We start from the raw sequence: 23,505 nt of genomic DNA, 5'->3' as shown, positions 1-23,505 counted from the left end.
TTTCTTAAAGATACACATCTATATCATTCATAAAAATAAAAATGTCAGATATGTTGTAAAATATCTAGGCAAATTTCCCAACTAGATTCACGGTCTTTTAGAAAAACTTGCTTAATGCTTATTTTTTGTGTATACATTACATTAAAAAATATCTTCCAATAGTTTTATGGATGATGTGGAAGTGTTTTTTTTTTATTTTAAAGCTCTAACATTCGTTTCAATTTGTAATCAAAGCCAGATTTATTTGGACTTCTATTATGCATTAGATACTTATCTTCTTTGTCACAATTATTATAATAAATATATTATACTTCCTCTACGTTTTAATATTTTTCAGTTTGTTCTTTATAAATATTTACATTCATAAGTAATTATAATTATATAACATTTACCAAAATACGTTTTGAAAACATGCTCTAGTTTAGAAAGCCCTAGATGCCACTAACCAAATTTAAAACATATGAAGATTCTGTATAACAGTCGACATTTGTTGCTTTTTCATTACAGCAACTTGGTTATTTTGGTATGTAAGAATTATAGCAAAAACAATAGTCATTCCCCTACCAGCATGTGTGTAACGCGGAATGTTTTCCTCGGAACGTCTATGCAATATGTGAGGTACGCGAGCCGAGACAGAACAAGAAATTTAATATGTCTAAAAAGTACCGCTTTATTTCTCCATTTCCATTCGCCCACGATGCTGGATAATAGGATTTTGAATGTACGTGCGGTGCTCGTTATTCGGCACAAACCATTCGCTGGAAAATGGATCGGTTTATAAGATCGAGATCCATTCTCCTGCTAAGTTTTTCAATAAGTTATTCTAGAAAAGGCTGCCTTCCTTGATAAAATACGAGAGAGCGAGGAGCTGAAGGTCCAAGACCTTTAACTGTGATGGAGTCCTTTGTCGGAGATGCTTCGAGGAAATCCGATAATCCATTAGACGCTGTGATTTTTATCTATGTCAAATAGAGTCGAAGCACTACGTTTACGTTAGGTATTACTATAAAAAGGTAGAATTTAACAAAGTCGTTGTCGAGTGCACTTGAAATTGTATCTCAACGTTATTATACGAAAGGATCGCAAATAGTAAATCTTGGAAAAAGGGATTTATTTGTAAGCCCTGATATTTAATTTAAAATATTTGTATAAAAATATTTTTTATGGTTTTAAAGTTGACTGCAGATAAAATATATGCCGAAAGAGCTAGTAACAGTTTATAAATTATAAACATGTTTAAACAAATGTAGCAAATGGCAGGTCTTGGTAGTTGGAGAATCTTTGCTGGCGTGTCAAGTTGTATTATTGTCGGCTGTGACTCCGTAAAGCAACTGAAATCTGTCGTGAAATGTTCTTGCGATGATTCTGGACGATCCGCTGATGTGTTTAATACATTGTATTATATTTATTTATTTTATTTTATTAATTTTATTAATCTCTCTCTCTTTTTTTGTTTTTTTATTGCTGGTTCGAAACAGCATTGGAGAATAAAATATGTTTGTGGGCCGATTACATCGCTTTTTGGACACACCCACGAAATGTGCTTACGCTTTAAAAAGAAACGATCCAGATGGTTACTCCGGCGATCGATAACCAAAGGTAGAATAACAATAGTAACAAATTCTTTCTAAACTTATGGATAATAAACGTCTAGATGATCCATATGTTTCTTATCAACGCAATTGTTTGTTCACGATATAATTGTTATGAAAATACTGTATGTATCGTAGCTTTCGAGACCTTTGACCTCTCTTTTTGTTTGCTTGTTGACCTTTAAATTATAACAAATTGTGTAGGTGGATAAAATCCTCACAGTGTATATACAATAATTTCATATTCGACTTCTAGGGGTGATACAAATTTTCCGGAGAAAATTGCAATAAATTAATTTTTGTTCAAATTAATTTAATATAATTAACCTTAAATCACTTCAATATTACTACAAAAAAAAGTAAAAAATCTATTAAACAAGATGTTTTTAGCATTTAATATGTAAAAAAATGTTTTTTTTCTATTTTGTTGATTTTTATGTTTTTTTTCTTCATTGCGTTATCTACAGTTTGATTGCCAAATTTATCTTTCAATCTTTGTGTTATTTTTTAGCACCATAGATCTGTAATCAGGTAGCAAATTGAAATATATGTTCAAAGGTTTACCGAAAATATATTTGCTAAGATTGCACTAATTGCCGATTAAGATCACAGTAGCAATTAAAACCACTTGCCACTGAATCTTTCTTCTCTGGATTGCGAAATTAATAATTGAAACTGGTTTACGGATTAAAATACCTATTGTTTAAGTCTACTTTTAATAGCATATTATCTCAGGTTTATGGTCTTTTCGACCGATTATATTTTATTCAATACACAAACTCAAACAACTATTCGCTTCGTTAAATTGAAACATTAACAAAAGTCGTCGAAAATCCAGTTCAGTAATTGATAATTTCTCTTGCAGATTTTCTTAGAAAGTGCCTACAATTTCTTTAGATATAATAGAATTCAGTTACAACAAAATTAATAAATATGTTTAGAGGGGAAATTTTCAGCGAATTGTATAAAGCATGTTTTTGACAAGGGGTCTTCAAATCATTTCGACCGAGAGAAACTTCGTCAAATTGATTCTTCAGAATAAATTTTGCTTTGTTATGGCAGAAAAATGGAATCGTACAAATATTATTAATAACAAATTCGAATAATAATACCGTACAATGCTTTATATTATATTATACATATGTAATATGATCATGTGTATTAAACGAAGCGAGGTGATAAAATTGTCAGTATAAAGTTTATTCGTTCAGCGAAAAAGGTTTTTCAACCTAATATTACTAAATTACATACATTTGATTTAATGTATAAATTTTATAATAACATCTTGAAGCAAAAGTTGTATGTTTAAAATCTAAATATTATTTTAGATACAGTATCAATTGCCATAAATACATTATTAATAAATTTATTTTATTAATAAAAAAAACAAATTTATAGTAAATTTTTCGTTACAACAAAGTAAACACAATCAACAACCACATAAAAAATCAATGACAAGTATTAACTATTATATTAGCTTACAATTAATAAATATCACTATGCACGACCTAGCTCAATTTTATTTTATTAATTAATCACGATATTGATTTCGTGATGATCGATCGAAAATTAGATTATATAATAATCACTAATTTTAATCTTTCTATTGAATTCAAATTTAGGTCTTATGTATTATATAATAACTATCTAGGCAAATAATATATGTATTTATATATCAATTATATATACTAAAATTAATTTTAAGATAAATCCTGCTTTGTGTAATTTCTGGATACAAACGAATAAATGTCAGATTTGTCAATTATCAGAATGTCTAATAAGCGTATATAATTTAATACACGTGCCTGAATACCACTATTGTGTTTTTGCACAATTGAATATAACGATTATATAATTTTCACAAGACTAAACTGTACAGCAATATTAATATCTAATAATGTTCTGTTTAAGATATTAATTTATAATATAATGTTTTCTGATAAATACCTAGAGCTTTGTGTTGATTGATTGTCGTAAAATAGGTATATAAATATATTATAATTATTTTAAATAAATTTTGATTGAAAATCTGAACTTTCTCAAACACGCTTTTCCGTTAACATATAAATTTTTCATCCTTTAACGTTGACGTTTCACTTTACCGCCACATTCTATTGTGACACTTTCGCTTCTGTGCTTCGTATCTTAAAAGAGGTGTCAAGATCAGAAATATACTATATATAATGATGAAAAAAATCTATGTTTCTCAGCGTTAGAAGAAAATTGTGTTCAAATATCTGGAAAATTGGATAGTCACTTCGAATATTTATAATGAAATAATCAATCAAAATTTATATTAATAAAATTAATCGTTCAAAAACCTTTAATTTGTTAATCGATTTTTTAAACCTAATAGAATTTGCTATAGGTTATCGCGACTATTATATGTTATTGAGGCGTTATCGGGTTGTACGCGTAACGATTTTTTACCGTGATATTTCGGCTGGATCACACCAGCCATCTTCGAACTTAAATTCGTCCGAAGATGGTTGATGTGATCCAGCCGAAATATCACGGTTAAATTTGACTTTAAACTAGCATAAGATTTAACAGTAATTAATAGATGTTTAAAAATATATTTTCTTTTATAAAAAAAAAACAGCTTTTCACCCAATTATAATATTAATAAAAAAAAACACTAATATCATATTTTTATTTTCACATTTTTTAATCATTTAATAAAAGTTTTTTACGATCTGTCTTTATCCCTATTATTACAACAAAACTTCAGCAGGTATGATCCCTGAAACTTGGGGCCTCAATGTCAATTTTCAGTGGAGTGATAATATTAGAATTATATTTCTTAGAATATCAATAGATGTTCCATATAACAAAAGTAATTAAAACTTTAATCTCATCGCTATTTAATTAGTAATTAAATTTAACGCAAATTTCTGTTTCTGCTAAAACATCATTAAATTTGATTTCAAACTAAATGTAGTCTGAAAATATTTCAATATCAGATTGTACATTTATAATTATATGTTATAAATAATGTTATTAAAACATTTATTAATCATGAATAATTTTGTCTAAGATCTTATTTTTCCATTAACTTTTATTTATCTGTAGTCGTTTCGACAATTTAGTTAGAATTACGATTTTTGTCGTGATTTCCCGGAAAATATAAATTACGAGCTATTCATAATATTTATATTTAATTTAATGAAACGTTGAGCTGCGCATTAAAAAAGAAATTAAAATACATTACAATAAAAAATAATATAAAATTAACATAACATAAATAAATGTAATAATACCTTTAAAATAAACGGTTAATTCACTTCTATAATTGTTAAAGGTTTTCCGAGGTTCTCATAATCTCACGTATGAATATTGTGAAGAATAAAATAAAATTGAGTTAAATCGTGCATAGTGACATCTATTGATTATAAGCTATAATAAATAAAATGAATATCATTGATTTACAGACTTTTATTTCAGTCTAAAAATAAATAAGTTCTTTATTTGTTAATTTATATATATGATACATTATCTATCGCGAAGATAATCATCGATTATGCGGATAGCTTTTAGTAACTTATATATCAATCTATCGTGCCGAACAGTGTCGAAGGCCTTTTCTATATCTAAAAAGGCCATGCCCATATCTTTCCTGATATTAATTTTTTTTATATAAACTCGCCATCGAATGGTCCGATCAATAACCAAATTAAAAATATGGATAAATTTCATTTGTTGCCTTTTTAAAATAAATCGCTAGAATATTTTACTGAGCGTTGACAGAAAAGCGCAACTTACTTAGTAGTTGTTGATTGTTGTAACGCATTTGGCCAAATACTGTCATGTGCAATAAAATATTGGTACTTGCCCTGCTTAAATTTATTTGATAATTTATTATTTTCCTGTCATGCATGTACTTAATAAAAAAATATAAACCCATACACGTATGATCAGATTTATATAGTCAATTTTGACGAATTAAATTTTCGTTGCTTTTTATTGCAAACGTGTACGTAGTATCATGGATATGGATTTACGTGAGTAATAAATGGAGTGTGACGGGATAGTCGCAGCGTGTATGGGGTTCGTGCAAACGTACTAATACGCTTCCCCAATGGAACTCGTAAAATGGAATGGCAGAAGAAATTACCGCATATATTCGTACGTATAACAGAACGGTCACGATCGTGACGCAAGGTATGACGCCAAATGTATAGAGACATCGAGTATCTATGTATAATATATATTTTTTATATGAATAATTCCATAAAATGTGTCAAAAACGACAGATTTTTACATGAAGCTTTAAGGCTAAATAAATATCAATTTAATATAAAATACATGTATGCAATAGTATTGACAGCCTCCAATATCGAAATAATATATCTCTTACAAAAGCTTTCATATTTTATTTGCGTTTGTAGCTAAATATATAGCCTTAAATCAATACTAGAGAAGTGATCCGTTATATGGATATAATGGAACAAATCAAAACCATACATACAAATACATAATTATAATTTGGGTCTCTTTATTTCACTTATAAAACCAACTGTTATTTTTTCTTTTGCGGATAATCCCACAAACATTAATTTGTGAATGAAACATTAATTAATTATGTAAAGAGTATGAAAGAATTAGGGTAGATGTGAGCAATTAAATTAAATACAAGCAAAACTAATTTAATTTTATTTAATAGTAAAAATGAATTTGAGGTTTAAAACGTTACTTATTTTTATATTTATATAATGTAGTAATGCTTAATTTATTTTCTTTGCTACACGTTTGCACCATTTTCAGAAACCAAATTACTATTTAGGATTTATTTTTTATTTCTGATAATATTGGCAAAAATATGTAAGATTTTCTGTATTTTAGTTATTTTTTAGTCTGTACTAAACAGTATTTTTGCTATGTACAACAAAAAACTATTCTCTAAACATTACCACAGTATCGTTTCTATGATTAAATCATACCCAAAAAAATCCTGGAGGTTGTTTTTAACGACGTCATCTTTGCTTGTTCTCTATTTTTTTAATTGAAATAGAGTGTATAAGCCATTTCAAAGTAATAAAGTGTTTTTCTATTTGTTACAAGAACATGATTTTGCTAAAAGATAATAAAAAAAAAATTCTGATTTATTTTTTGGTCATTCGACAAAATAGTTTTAAAATATTAAATTTATTTTAAATTATTTTATTTCCTTATTTTCATATAAAATACAACAAAAAAGAAAAAACAAAAAAATATAAATTATTTTTGGTATTCAATTTACGTGATTTTTCTATACATATTGGAAATGTTGTCGAGTTCTGAATTTTTATGACAGAATGTGAGTCAAATAATGTAATAGCGAATTAGGTTTGAAAGTAATTAGTAAATACATACTATTTCTAATATATCAGATGTAAATATGACCAGTTTAGATACACGCCAAATATAAATGTATGCCAAATTGAGAGTCTAGCTACACCTCCAAATCTAACCCTTTATGAAAGTTTAATGTGGCTGTACGATAATCAAATTCAAACAATGCAGTACCATAAGATAGGAAGCTTATTATAAAATAAATCTAGAAGATTCTGTTGTAGTAATTTATATATACTATGGTATTTATGACTTGCGAAAGTCAGCGTGGCTATTGTGCAATATTGGGTGTTCTGCCGCTATTAAATATATATTTTAAGTCAAGTTATTATCGTTGGCAGATTTCTAATTGCTATTTCTGTAACTACACAATAGTTTTATATAGATAGGCTTATAACATAAATGCTTCTAAACTATAAATATAATTTAAAATATATAATATATATTTATATTTTTATATATATATTTATTATTTTACAATACTTATATGTGTTGATTGCTATGAAAATTAAAAATATGCTTTGCTAATTTAGGGCTTGGTTAAATTAATTAAAGCTGTTTTCTTTATTAAATTCGAAGTATTTCCTGGTTTTTATGTTGTTTTTTAATTACTTTGACCTCTTTCATTTTACAAGTGAAAGGCAATTTATATGATCTTTTTTTTAATTGATAGTCGAAATCAAAGCTGTAATAACTTACTATTTTCTTTAATTAACATACCACTCTTAAATTAACTTTTATCTTACGTCTTTGAATATACACAATATTCGCTCAAAAATACACAATTTTCGCGTTAAATATTGTTGTGAAATGAAAAATGAACAAAATATCGTTTCATTTTAATAACATTTAGGTCTTTTTGCTCTTTATAATGCCACATCTAAAATAAGCTAATAAAAAATAATAATTGCTCTCAAATAATTTTAAGGCCGGTATTGTGTACTCTGTAACGTCTCAGACTAGTAACTCTGAGGTTGCGGGTTCCAGCCCTGGCAGCAGCACTCGAATTTTAATTTATTAAAAATGCGCTATTATTAAAAAAAAACATCCCCAGCTGCAGTCACATATATTGATTATCAAATTATTACACCTAATAATTTATAATTATTATTATAGATTTCACCGATTTCCAGCCTTAATTCCCACATTAAATAAAATATTGTCCGTGAAAAAAGAATGTGACTTTTGAAACAGGGCATGCGAACAGGGGATAGGAACAATAACTATATTTTAAATTTATTTTCTTTATTTGATTTTTTATTTTTTTTTAATTAATTTTATTCGACGCTCCTTCTTACAAAGATCATCAATAACCGCATCATATAATATATTTTCTTTCATTAATTTGTCAACAAATTTTTTTTCGATTTATGTTGAAAATTAAATTTATTAAATTAAATACTACCGTTAAAATATCTTGTAGTTAATTTTTAATGATCACATTATTAATGCAATTTATAAATTTAAAATGCAATTCTGGTGACGAATATATATAAATAAGTTCACTTTTCAACTTCATAAAATTAAAAAAACTTCCATACGAGAGTTGAAGTGATATAAAAAGTGGTTCTGGAAAATTATTTTCGTATTCCTTAAATGTATTCATGTTTAAAAGTGCCATAAATTTTAAATTATCAATATCTTTGAAACGATCGATAGTATTCGTGGAAATCTTTTTAAGTGTTTTGAAATATTGAGCTTTATAGCCATATTATCATAGTGATTTCATTCTCTATGTAACTCTTCAATCCTGACTTTGTCCCATAATGAGTCAAAATGTTCTTTTTTGTGATTCGAAAATTCCACAGTTTTATTATTTTCACTTGAACAATTAGATATGTCGAATGTTTTTTTTTGCAAATTATCAAATAAAATATCAGTAGAATTAAATATGGGTAAAAGTAGATTGAGATAGATTTCACACCTGTCCGGCTATTGGTATGCGAAGCCGGCAGCTCCCACTGCAAAAAGGGCGGAATAATAGACAGATTTAAAACGTCAACCGCGTGAACGGTTGATAGCGGGAGACTATAAACACGAGCGCGATTAACGGCTGATGTTCTAGTGCGCATGCGCGACCAATTCAATTCCCGATAAGCAATTCATAGCGCACGCGCCAAGGTCGCCGGCACTGCAGTCGGCTTTAGCCGCTCCCTTGGTATAGTTGTTTATAGCTGATTTTCTGAGCGATAATTTCGAAAATTAAAAAAATGAATAAATGACAAAAATATTTAATTTTGCTTAGCTAGCAATATAATCTATTATTAGCTATTTAATATAGAGTGTAATTTTTTAATAAAAGCCCTTTAAGGGATTTAACATCATAAGTATTCGGAATACTGATTGAAAGCCCTAAGAGTAATATAATGTTCAAGTTTACTAATATAAGGTTCTACGGAACGACCAATATTAAAAGTAACTACTTACCCTAAAACAACGTGTAGGAGAATAAGTATATCATATTCACAGGATCGTAAAAGCATATGTAGTAGTTTCTGGTTTTCTTCTTATATGTATATAAGAACGGAAAGAATCGACACTTTCTGAAAATCTTGTAAAAATATGCTTTTAAATCTATCATGAAATAATAATATCGCCTCACAATAATTGCTACATCAATGTCAAACTCAATATAGGTTTTCTTGTGAGAAGTTAGCTCATTCGTGTCTGCAGCATCCGCAAGGAATTTAGTTATTATCCAGTTTCCGACTTGCATCCGCCCTATCCAATTGTGTAAGCCGGAACCGGTGAGCCAGTAAGGCTCCGTAATATTGTTATTTTAAAATGCAAATTGGATGAAAAATTACCCAATGCTGAAATGTGATTATATAAGCGTATGTGGGTACGTTTGGAATTTTTATTACGCAGAAAAATCTACAGTTATTCATAGAAATACAAGGATCGTTATTAGAAATTTACGTTGTAAAAATGCATAGTAGTAGATATGTATCATAGTATATAAAAGCATGTCTTTTGAATTTATATGAACTATAGTCTGAATCTCTGAGCTTGATCTTTTGTTAACTTTTAAAAGATAATAACTCGCAAAAGAGCACAATAGCTTAAATATGAAAGAATGTTTTCCCGTGTACGCATTATAATAGCAACCTTACAACAAAATACACAGCAACGCTATATAGTAAATATAATAAAATATAGCTTACTCTTTGAAAGAATAACATAAAATTCATGTTTGTAACTTCGTAGACAAAGATTCATTCGTCGTCTTTGTTCTTTTCCAATCTATCTTTTCTGATATGGCTGGTTCAAAATGCAAGTTACGTACAATATATAAATATGAGCTATATAAGAAAGTCGCCTCATTTATTATTTATGCACACACATAATACGTGCTTGCTCTATAGAATGTTGTACACATGAATAAAATAACGATTCGAAGAATCTTTTTACACATAAAAAGTACTCGTGATAAAAACGGCGAAAGCTCAAGCGCCGTTCGTAATTACATTTCTAAAGTTTCCTCAAATCGGGTCTCGGTCAAAGTGTGTGCTTTTTGCTCAAAGTTTACACGCGAAAGCTCGTGCTTAACCAAATACAATATTTTATCTCTCGGTTAAAAGTTTAACGCAGACTAAAAAAATGCCATTCTTTCAAGTTGTTCAAAAAAAATAACGAGATATTCATAAGATTTTCATTTGATTTTATAAAAAGTTACGCTAGGCTACTTTTAAATACACCACACTGAAATAACATTATATAATATCTCATATAAACAATATGTAATAACCTAAGCTTTTAAATTACTGCTTTAATTGTTAAAAGTAATCACTTTTCATATACAAAACTCTTTTTAGTTCGCGACAAATCAGTGTTAAAACTCGGTATCTAATTCTATATTTAATTTTCATCTTATCTAAGGGATTAGAATTCGATCCATACAGATTGATTTTTTAAGACACGCAGTTTAACGCAGAATGCGATTTATTCCCCCGTGAAGCGACCCATTGCTGCTAAATTTCCAAGGATCAGACTCCCGCGCGCTGTCACCTGCACGTTCTTGATCAGAAGCGATTTAAAAAGCGCAAAATGTATGGCCCATCTTGTATATATAGTTCAATTATTTTTGCTAAAAGCCTAATAAAATATGTAATTACTTTATAAAGTTATTATAATAATCACATCTATTTTAATTGTGCGTAAATATAGATATTTAGTAATTGTATAAGTTGCCCTATTCTATTTGATTTATAAATATAAATTTATAACCTAATATATATGTATTTATAATGTAATATAAAATCAGTTTTAAATTTATAATATATAATGATTTTTTATTTCAGTTAACATGAATTTATTAATATTTTTATTATGTAGTTTATTAATTATATTAATACTTTAATCTACATATTCTGTATACAATAACAAAATAATTTAAAAATCAGATTTATATATAATGTAAAATTACTCAACATCAGATTTTATATAATAAATCAATATTTTATCTTACAATTATAATAATATTTTTGATTTATTTATGAATAATATAATAGTATATTTTCGTTAGTAAATATACAAATATTTCTGTTTTATATTCTCAACTCAATAATACTTATAATATATATAATAATACATATTTAACATACGCGTACTATGACATACTTTCTCTTTCGCTCGCTCGCTTGTTAAGTGACGAGAGTGAGTGAGAGATAAGGGCGTGCGTTACATGCGTTCCTCACGCCCTTACCTCTCATTCACTCTCGTTACTTAACACTCGAGCGAGCGAAAGGGAAAGTAACTGACCATACGCGCCTGATATATACACATCTAGCTTAATATACATATCAGTGCTTAAAAATAGCACCCCAACAATGATATACGCAAAATATTTTTCCATTCCCTATTTCTATCAACAGAAAACGGTTAAGTATGAATGTGAAATAAATTATAAATGTGTGTTTATTTGTGGTAATATTTTTAAAATAATTATATTTTGATTAGCTTTTTTATGTATATTTTTTTAATAATCAATTTTACAAATGAAAAAAAAACTGTTTACGTCTAATATTTTTAATTACCACTTATATAAAATTAATTAGTATATTATAAATTATATTTTATTTAATTGTCAGTGATCAAATATTTAACACATTAAATCATAAGTAATAAATATAGACAAATACACAAAATTTGTGACAAGCCACGAAAAAATAGTCCTGATCAATTTTATTACAATTATATTATTAAAAAATACATTTTTTCATCATCGAAAACCTTTTCTAATTAATTTACATTATTTCTTGGTTAAATATTAAACAAGGCAACCAAAAAATGTATAAAAATTTGTCTTAACTTTTTCGCCTTCTTAACTATATTTAAACACTGATTAAGGTTTGTTTTTTAATTATATTTTATTTTTTAGCAAGCGGAATGCAAAGTTTATATTAAATAGGGATATAACAATGCAGATACAAAGTTTGTTGATTCAAAACTTTATGTATTTACGATCAATTTAATTTTCAGTCTATTCAAATACATATATAATAGTTTCTAGTTATAATTTAACTTTACCTGAAGCGTCTTTACAATATACAACCATATCTTTGTGCGCTTAAACTAGCATTAGTTAATGCGATAATTTTAATTAAAATTAATTAAGACGATCTTGTGATTTAATTTTTTTAACAATGCAACAACTGACGCGTCTTAATTCAATGTAAAAAATATAAGAGAGTCATCAATTGCAAATTTTTGTTGTACGTGTGTAATTTATTTATTTATTGTTAATCTTCTTTGCAACATGCCAATAGCCCGATTCAACACAATCAACGACTACTAAATAAATTGTGAAGCACCAGACTGAAATCAAAGTCTGTAAAACAGTGACCCCATTTTAATTATTTTAAACTATCAAACTTATAGCTTATCCACCGATGTAGTTTATATTAATACAAATGTTGTAGTTGTTTTTCAAAGTTTTTTTATGGATTTTAGATAAAGATGTTTTAATCGGTAAAGTACAAAATTTTAATTGTGTTTTTGAGTATGAGGCAAATAATTGTAGAATTTGATTTCACTACCAAAATCAAGTTGGTTCCAAGATTTTTATTGATTTTCAGTATCCTTATTTATAATATTCCAACATTTACAAAGTAATGACCGCAAATACTTTTAAATAACATGATATTTACAAGTTAAATCTTTACGATTAAATTATGTAAATTATAAATTTCATTTAAAAGTATTTATATTTTTATTTAATTAAACAATATAGCAATGTATTTTATAATAATAAAAACATAATCATTCAACATCACTTTTATTTTTTTAGGGTTCTTACGGGATCGTCAAATTAGCTTACAACGAAGAAGATGACACGCACTACGTAAGTATAACTTGAAAATAATAATACTTTTATCATATCAATTTTCATTCCAAATTAACGTTTCGTTTCATAATATTTAATCGAAGAATTCATTATTGGCGTATTATATTTTATTATATTATACAGCGTCGCATTATTATATCACATAATATTACACAATGTGTTAATTTCGGAGTTTTTGTACTTTTTATTCACGTTAACTGCCGAGAAACCTTGTATTTTTTTCTGTCATGATTCCCAGGATATGTTTATATTTTTCATGAGTGAACAAAGCCGTAGCGGAACAGTAAAAAAGTTTGACACGTGGAGCATGAAATTAATCCCAGATGATCCTCAAAAAAGTTGTTAGACGCATATGTAAAAATATACATTACACATTTGTAATTTTAATAAAATAAATAACACTGAATAGCTCTAAGAGAAAGAGAGATTATAAACATATTTATGATAGATTAAATTACTTTATTTAAATTTTATTTATATACTGTAACATGACAAGTATTATCCTAATGGATTACAACAGGGTAAACACAACCAACAACTACTAAATAATTAGTGAGACACTAAACCAGTGACTTATTTATTTAATTACTATAAAGAAGTATTACAATTTACATTATAGTAAAAAAACATATTTTTTCTGTCAACAATATATTGGAACGGGTGAGCCCTTTCGTGTGTTTTTACGATAAGCATATTCATATATGTATTAAAATTGTATTACGCTCACAGACAAAAGCAAAACAAGAGTGGTTCTGAAATATTTTTTACTAAAATTTAATCTTTCTTTGATACAACTTCATAAAAATTACATTGCTTTAATATGCGGTTTAATTAAAATTAAAACAAATATTTTAATTAGATTTTTACATGACACAGATACGATTATACACCACCCAAAATCTCTGAAATATATCCCTACTTATAATAACATGTTACTGTCAATAACGGACAAAGCTTCAGTCTCAAGAAAGATCCTCAGAGCATCTCCAGTGTTTTTTACACTGAAAGATAACATCGATGTCACTCTTGAGATAATCTTCGATTAGGAAAAAGCTGACAAAGGTTCAGATTCGATGTCAAAAATCGTTTACGTTTCAATAAAAAAATATACACTGCGCAAGCTACTTCAACAATCGACGATATATTAATTATTTTACATCCATAATTAAACAAACAAAAATATTTTATTTCTGACGCGTCAACATACTCAAAATAAAATTAAACAAACCCTTTCTATCACTGAATATATATAATTTAAAAAAATAATAAGAAAGCACTTATGAAAAATAAAAGACTGCAAACAAAATTAATAAGCCTGTGAGCCAAAAAATCTAATTTAAAAACCCTAAAAAGAAGACAGCATTTCGGCCAATTATCCATTAATTAGTATTTTATCTTTACTTTGTGATATATTTGAAAAAAAATATATTAGCATCCTTAATTTATATTTAAAAAATACTCACATCACCAATCACCCGAAAATTCACAGACAATCATCGACGACCACAGCGAAAACTCTCAAATTTTACTCTACCGCCCGCAACTGATCTTATAATTGCAATTTATAATAAATTGATTAGGTATGCCAGCATCTATCCTGAAACTTTGCTATATGCATATTTACGGTAAAACCCAGAAAACATTCGTAACATTGGAAGATCAAGACTGGAATAGTGTCACAGATAGTCTCACAAACTGGGCATCAATTAATGTGGAAAATTTGCGAAAGGAAAAACATATTGTTTTATATTATTGCGCCTCGATATGCACTGATAATATTTTTTACAATAAAACTAAAATTTAATCGAAATTTGATTGTAACCTTTAGGGTTTAGGCTTGTTACTAAATCAACATAAACCTTTAGTAAAACAAATGTGTCAAACGTCTCTATATAAATATTGTTAATTTCTATGCTAACTTTGTAACACGGCAACGACGTCTGTCACTTTAACAAATATTAATATATAGGTGATTTCAGCGAGGTTTTGAACTATGCAATGCAAATAAACTTTCAGCAACGGTGCGTACTTTACGCTAGTACCGTATTGTTTGTACAAAATAGATCAAAAGTTAAATAGACGCTGGAAAATTTACGTTTCGGGTGTTTCATGCTAGTGAATTCGGATCCTTTCAGCGCTGCTTTTATGCCCACAAGTGCCCTTATTTCCGGAAGGAGCGTAAAATGTCTGAAACTTCCCATTCGTTAGCCTGCAATGAAAGCGCTTCGCTCTTACATAATGAATAAGCCAGCCTCTGGAATAAACTTTTGCACATACGCACATACAAAAGTACGTACATTTCATACTGTACTCTGACTAAACGAAAACACAGAAAACGATTTGACCAAACCCCAAACGTTTGCTACTCATCGAATTAGGTTCCTCTTTATTTATTCAATTCTTATTAAAGTGCAAGTCACCCAACATAAAAAGGGACTCGTGACATTACAGTATTAGACAATTTAATGAATTGTAATGTTTCCACTACATGGATAAGATCATAAGTAAATGCATACTTTTAAATACATATATTTATAATGATATACAATTTCAATAGCCAGATTAGTGTAATCCGTAAATGCGCTGGAATGATCTGTAAGCCATAGCTGTGGGCTCGTTTCCTGGAACTGAGTCAAATTTTTATTAATAATAAATATTAAGCTATTTATAATAATAATATAAAAATATATAAATTATAAATATATTACCCATTTATACTTACGACTTTAAAATAAAATAAAATACTGTTCTAATTTTTTTTTAATTATTAAAGGTTAGCTAGATATATATATACTAAAATATCGTTAATTTCAACTACTGTTAAATAATGCGATTAAATTTAATGGTAGAAAAATAGGTATATTATTTAGGATAAAAAATATGTTTACTATAAATACATTAAAAAATCTGTAGTATTGCGCCACTTTAATTATTGTAAAGCAATTTTATATATACTTAATGACTTAGATATGAATATGTTGCAAAAAAATACAAAATAAAGCAATAAAAGCTGTCGCAATATGTAATATAATCTAATAAAAAATCTCACTAGTTTCTACCTGCGTCTTACTGGCTGCGAAGTCACACCCTTCAGGGTTAGAATCACGAAAAGTTCGTCAATAATGTAAAAAAAACACCTTCGTACAATAAGGTATAAATTATAATATTCAAATCTTTTTTTTTTATTCTGTTTGTTTATAATTATGTAATATTTAATATGTTTCTTTTGTTTATATTTTGATTAGTGTATATATCATACAATTAGCTATATTGCATACGTAAATTAATAAAATAAATAAAAGTAATAAATATTTGCTAAATCATAAAGAAGAAAATTAGAATGCAAAACCATCTAGTGTACAAAAGCTAATAGAAGTGATCGAAAAAGTGTGGTAAGAAGAAAATGACTGTATATTCATTTTATCTTTAAAAATATGGTACTTTTTTAAATCAGTTAGTGTTAATTTTAACGTATTTATTTACTAATGTTTCGCTATTTTACGTGTTATTTATTTTGCTGTTATATTTAAGTGGATATTTATGTAAAATATTTCAACCAGCAGCTTAAAGTCTTACCAGTGGTTATGGATAATGTTTGATAACTATATTTGATATAATTCAATACGTTTGTTTTTATAAAATCCAAAATATTTATCTCAGAGTAAAAAATAATTATCAAATCGAATTCACGTCAAAATAAATTGTTTTTTGCGCTTTACTATTAGTCAAAATTCGGTTTAGATATGCTTCATTTAATTCCCACTACATTGTAAGTCGTAATATTATTACAAAAAATCTTAATATGAATATCAGACAACCGAGCGTTTCCACTGCGATGGTGCCGACACAATTTAATTGCTTTTGCTGTGGATTTTTGACTTCTGAGAAGGGATACTTATTTTTTGCGCTCTCTTTCTCATTTATTTTAAGTCGTAATATTGGTATAAAAAGTCTTAATATGAACGCTAGATAACAAAGCGTTTCTACTGCGTCGGCGTCGACACGATTTTATTGCTTTTGGCGTGGATTTTTGACTTCTGAGAAGGGATATGTGTTTTTGCGATTTTCTTTTAATCAAAATTCTGTTTAGATATGCTTAATTTAATTTCCATTTATCGTAAGTCGTAATATTACTATTACTCGTTACCGAGCGTTGCCGATACAAATTTTTGCTTTTGACGTGAATTTTTGACTTCTGAGAAGGAATAGTTGTTTTTTGCGCTCTCCTGTTTGTCAAAATTTGGTTTAGATATGCTTCGTTTAATTCACACGCTCGTTATCAAGTGTTCCCATTACAACAGCGCCGACACAATATTTTGCTTTTGACGTCAATTATTGACTTCTGAGAAGGAATATTTTTTTCGCGCACTCCTATTACTCAAAATTCGGTTTAAATATACTTCATTTTATTCTCAGATATTTTAAGTTGTAATATTGCTATAAAATATCTTGATATGAACGCCAGATAACCAAGCGTTATCTTCACTGCGACGTCGACGGCATGATTTTGTTGCTTTTGACGTGATTTCAAAACAGAAATTCGCCTAAAAAAGTGCATGTTATTTAATGAAAATGAATCGTCACGAGATCTAACTTTTGCTTTCTCTCTCTATTGAAAAAGTTAAAACGACGTCCCTGAATTTGCCACTTTGAACGCGCGTTATTATTGACAGCTGTCTGATTTACAGTGCTGCCAACATAGAATTACTCTGTATAATAGGCAATTTACTTTTCCAAAAAATATATTTAGCCACTTAAACGCCAGCGACTCCAGTTGATTTTTTTAATCAAGTTAACGAATTATTTACAAAAAAAAAATATTAAAAATGATTTATCAGTAAATTTTATATTTATTTTTAGAAAAAGATACTGACCCGTGAATAGAATTAATTGGCTACACACTAAAAAGTCACTGGCGTTTAAAGGGTTAATTAGTACAATTACGTTTAACATAAGCAATAAAAAAATGCGCAAGGGAGAAGTTCTAACATATAAATTAATGAACAGTAATATAATAAATCTTTAACGAGCTTTTAAGGACGGAATAGCGTAGTCAATAACGTCTCAGACTAATAACTCTGAAGTTGCGGGTTCGAGCCCTGGCACCGGTACTCGAATTTTTATTTAAAAATATGCGCTATTAATAAAATTCTGGCCTCACCTGTAGTGACATCTATTTTCTATAAATTACATTATACATAATAATTTATAATTATTAAAATAGATGTCACCAATTCCCAGCAGTGGCGTAGCTAGGGTATGTGCCGCCCAGGGCGATCTTTAAAATTGCCGGGGACCCCCCATACATTTTTTGCAGGGTTATAAAATCAGCATTTCTTAAAATAATAAATTGGTTATTATTAAGCTCTTGTTATTCTTATTATTAGTGCATTCAGGGTTAAGAACCACACTAGACGATTCCATCGCGAATATGCCGCCCCCAAGCAAGTGCCGCCCGGGGCGGCTCGCCCACCCATAGCTACGCCACTGATTCCCAGACTTTTAATCTGTTGGTTAATACTTACTTGTAAAGATATTCATTATATCTGATTGACTTACTCAGTTGATAGACACGATAGGTTCATATAGAATTTGAACCCACATATTTTATTTATTAGTCACCGACTTATACCACTGGTATGTGTTTGTATGTATTTTTCATCATAGCTGTTTATGATTTAGCAATTTATAAATAAATCAATATTATAAAGAGTGTATTGAGCGTAAGAAAGCATTTCTCTGAAAGTAAACTTTGTTCTTTTATGCATGATTGTATTTTTCCGGTACGAAGCCTGGCAATTGTGCGAATTTGCACGTTATCGTTCTGATGTAAAAGCAACTCGAACACACAAGACCAAAGGGTAAAAGGGTCGATTGTTTGCGGTTGTTCGCGAAGAGCTCTCTTTGGCGGTCCCTTTCAGTGGAGGCAACCGTTCAAAAGAAGTGCTCGCCGGGGAGGCTTCGTTCAGGCATAAACTATTTTATATGGGTGTTCGTGTTGCATTACTCTCGGCGACAACAGTGTCGATTTATGATTTTACTAATTAAAATATTTTAGTTTTATTCATTTCTTTCGTAAATTTTTCCTTTTCAGTGAGGCAACCCATTACAAAAGGGTGGCGAATTCTTTTAAAACAAATTTATCTTGGCCAACAAACGGTCGTTTTAAGGATAATTCATTTTTTTTTAAGCCGCCGGATATTTTTAGATTTATAGCTTGTACCTTGTGACTCTAGCTGTTTAAATGTTTCTCACGGTGGTGTCCCATTTTATCAAGAAAATACATTATTTTAATTTAACTTTTTTATGATTAAATAGCATGAGTTAATCCCTCCAATTGTAAATAGAAGAGACCAGAAAATCCATACGACTCGGTTAAAGATCGATATTATGACTGTCCTGACGAAACTTATGGTACCCCTCAAACAAACAGGGCTTTGATATTTATAACATAATCGACTATTTTCCTGGAATAGAATATCTAAATGTGAGTTTCAGGCTTTGTCGTTGTATTTGTGTAGGTTCTCCAGTTTAAATTCAATATGAAGGTTACCTGTCTCTATGCAAAATCCAAAACACATTAGTGTGCTAAGTACACATCACGAAAGGGTTGACAGTGTAGTGCCGACACCACAAATGTCACATTGATTTTAAACATTGAATAATGTATGGTGTAATGAATTCGTATCGATGTCAAATTCAGGCGTTCTGTCATTAATTTTATATGTGCATGGATAAGATGACACACATCCAAATCTGTCAAGCTGACGCAAAGATTGCATTAATAAAACATGAGATCCGCTCCTAGGGCATAAAACAGTGATCGTAAAAGTTTTAAGGCGACAATACCTTCCGCATGAGTAATGAACACTATTATTTTTTCATATATATAGGTTGTTCTAATTACACGAACTCTTTAAAATGTATCTGATATGTCGTTATTAATTTATAATAATATATTAACTACTGATGTATTTTTAATGTATGACGGTAGAACCATTTAGGTAAACAAATTAAGAGTGTGTTGTTAATTTTTACATTTTTTTACCATAATAAGTACTAATGTAAAATGTCTTATTTAAATATAAGCTATTTTAAATTATTATCCAAATGTAAATTTTAACAGTTTTTTTTAACATAAAAATTTTCACTAAACTTGCCGCTTAAATAAAACGATAATAATAATATATACTGCTAGTAAATTATAAAAATATGAGCATCGTACTCGTTCGTTTGTAATTAGAGTAAGTCAGGAGCGAAATGCTATTTGAATTTTTAAAATCCATCAACATGCTTGTCAAGTTGGCCGCAAATTACAGGGCCGGCTCTGATTGACGTCGAAATTTCCGTATTTACGCAAGTGAAAAGTGAAAATTTCTATTTTGCGTGTGACGTTTTGAGTGTGTTTGTTTAATGGTAACTTTCCGTGTTTTTCCGTAATGCTCATTTTGCCTTTTATTGTCAAACAAGTTGCCCGTTGATTAAGGGTACCGGAAAGAAATCAATTTTTAAAATGTGTTTTTAAAAAAAAAAAATTTACCTGAAAAATATACATAGTACATTTAATACATATTTTCAGTTAAAATAACTTTTAAAACACCTTTCAGACATTGTATACAAATACTAATTATACTTTATGAATTTAATATATAAAAGTCCATCATGAAACATACCATATGAATAAATTTGTACTTTTTGTTTAAATTTATTAAAACTCAGGTCCATAGACTTTTCGAAACCCATTCTGGGAAATTGAAAGTCCAAACTTTTTTAAAATATGTATATACGAGGGAAGGCTGAAAAGTTTCCGGTCTGACGTAATACGATGCGATATGCTATTTTTAAATCTAGCTTCTTTCTATTTCAACACACTTTTTATATAATCAATTAACATCAGTAAGTAGTATAAGTTTTTTTTCAAAGGTCAAATAAGTCAAAACAACTTGCATTAAAAAACTATTATAATCAAATCTTTTATTTCCATCTTTATAAAAACTTTTGCGAAAAAATATATTAAATAAATTAATATGCATTAAAATATATTTATTGTTTAATAGTTTTATATTTAAATCAATTAAATGATTATTTTGAAAAAACATATAAAATAAATAATAATAATATAGGAACTGATTCTACGCTCTTTATCCGAACATATTTTCCAATTTTATTACCCCGTAAATACAAACATGTCTTCTGCCGAGTCGAATTTCAATATACTCACTTTATACCCTGCCCGTGTGCCGTATGTTCCTATTATGGGGGCAAATTGTGTGACAAACACAGGCAGACAAGATTTCGCCGACTTAAATCTAGCTATATATAAATTCTATAGACACTTCTTATACATTATAACTGCTAATGTAGATATTTGATGCTCGTCGACGGAGAAAAATAATGTTTTCGTTAACTTTGCAGGCGATGAAGATCCTGTCGAAACGGAAGCTGCTCAGAAAAGCTGGTCTATTCGGAAGGACTCCACCGAGAAGGGGTCGGCCACCTCCTGACCCTTTGGATTTAGTGAGGAGAGAAATTGCGGTGCTGAAGAAACTGGATCATCCAAATGTAGTCAAACTAGTCGAGGTAAATAAAAACATTTTATTAGATTCCTCATCGCTATTGTATTTATGAATACTCAATCTCTCGGATTTTTTATCGTCATAAACAAAATAAACTAATAGAATTTTTTATTGCGCTTTTAACGCGTATTGCAACAACTTTTTTTTATTGGTAATTTATTAATTTCAATATTTTGCCGATTTCTACTCGTGATCCCCATACATTTAACCATATTATAAAATCGGAATTACGTCTGTAAGCCCTAGACTGATAAACCAGACGCCACGCGTTCGAGCCACAGCATCAGACTTAAATGCGCTATTAATAAAAATTAGTCTCAGGGGTAAAATCCCATTTAATAATTATAAATTATAATTGACATAATAATTTATAATTAATTATATATATATGTCACCAATTCCCAGGCCGAAATCTTTTGTGGTATTGTTTATGTCTGATTGACTTATTTAATTTTACCAGTACATTACCCAGTTCACGCCTGTCAAATGCCTCACAAACATCAAACACCAGCGCAATGGATCAGTAATAATTAATATATTTTTTTTAATTTTAACATGAAAGAAAAAAAATATTGATTGATTGCTTAAAATTATTTGGGTTTTGGAATTTGAGTTTCTCAGCTTTTAAGTCGTAAATTATAAATGTCAATGTATTTTTTTTATATAAAGCAAAGTTGTTTGTATATAAATATCTCGTTCTCGTAGCATTGTATACGTATGAAAAATTTTGAAGATCGGCTTGAATTTTAGTTGGAACAGATTTGACGTGAAGAGGGAAGCGGTTGTTATCTATGTCTCCTCAGTCTATGTTGATGGTCAGCGTTGTTTTACTTTTAAATACAACATGTTTTATTGTTATTTTAATTTTTTTAATATTGTAGAACCTTTTCATTTTCATAATGATGCGAACAAGATAGTATTATTTAGTAATTTTCCTTCAACAGTGTTATAGTTATTTAAATATTACGGTTATCTTTTCATGAACGATAGAAATGAGATCATAAGCGTGTAAGTGTTAGTTAAATGTACGTGTCAAATGTGCATTTTAAAACATATCTTAATTATCGTAACGAATGTTAAATTGGCTCAATTGGTACCCGGTGACTCATCTAGTAGATTGTATAATATAAAATTTGCAAGATAGTTGTGCAAATAATAAAAAAGCGCTTTTATTTAACTGATATTTTAAATTTATTGCGAACAGATTATTAAAAATACCAAGTTAATATTTTAAATAATTGAGTAGTTAAATATTAAATGTACTTTATTACTAAATTAAGATAGTGGAGTTTATTGATCTGCTATTTATACATTTAACTGCAATTATATTACTAAAAAATTGGTCAGATGTCAAGATATTGAAGTCGAAGGATGATCGATTGCGAAAAAGGTTTAATATCACTTAGCGGAAATTAGCGCGATCGCTGGCAAAATGGGTTTTTTTTCAGAAATTCCAGCAGTTGGCAACTTTCTTTTCGCATGGTAGAAATTCCCTGGGGAATGTTCCATCAATTGACTCGGACCAGTGCTCAGAGCGAATAGCGTGCTTCTAATTTGATAACGTTTGACAGCCACTGGTGCATGATGTTACTTGTGTAACTTGAATCGGTCGGTGTGATTGTTTCGGGTGTGTAAACGTGTCTACAACATGCGAGTCGTT

General features: G+C 28.8%; 1 protein-coding gene across 1 annotated transcript in view; it reads left to right on the top strand.

Annotated features, from left to right (window-relative positions):
- LOC148238515 (calcium/calmodulin-dependent protein kinase kinase 1-like) overlaps nt 1-23,505 on the top strand; it is a 123,379-nt gene that overhangs the window by 77,535 nt on the left and 22,339 nt on the right. The window contains exons 5-6 of the mRNA XM_088187949.1: nt 13,213-13,266; nt 21,685-21,849. Of these exons, the coding sequence (XP_088044075.1) occupies nt 13,213-13,266; nt 21,685-21,849 (219 nt within the window). The remainder of the gene's footprint in view (nt 1-13,212; nt 13,267-21,684; nt 21,850-23,505) is intronic.

The sequence above is a fragment of the Plectrocnemia conspersa genome, unplaced genomic scaffold (genome assembly GCF_051122295.1).
Source record: "Plectrocnemia conspersa isolate PC_06_02 unplaced genomic scaffold, ASM5112229v1 ptg000001l, whole genome shotgun sequence".
Lineage (NCBI taxonomy): Eukaryota > Metazoa > Arthropoda > Insecta > Trichoptera > Polycentropodidae > Plectrocnemia > Plectrocnemia conspersa.
The sequence above is the reverse complement of the archived record's forward strand: the minus strand, read 5'-3'. Positions and strand labels throughout refer to the sequence as shown.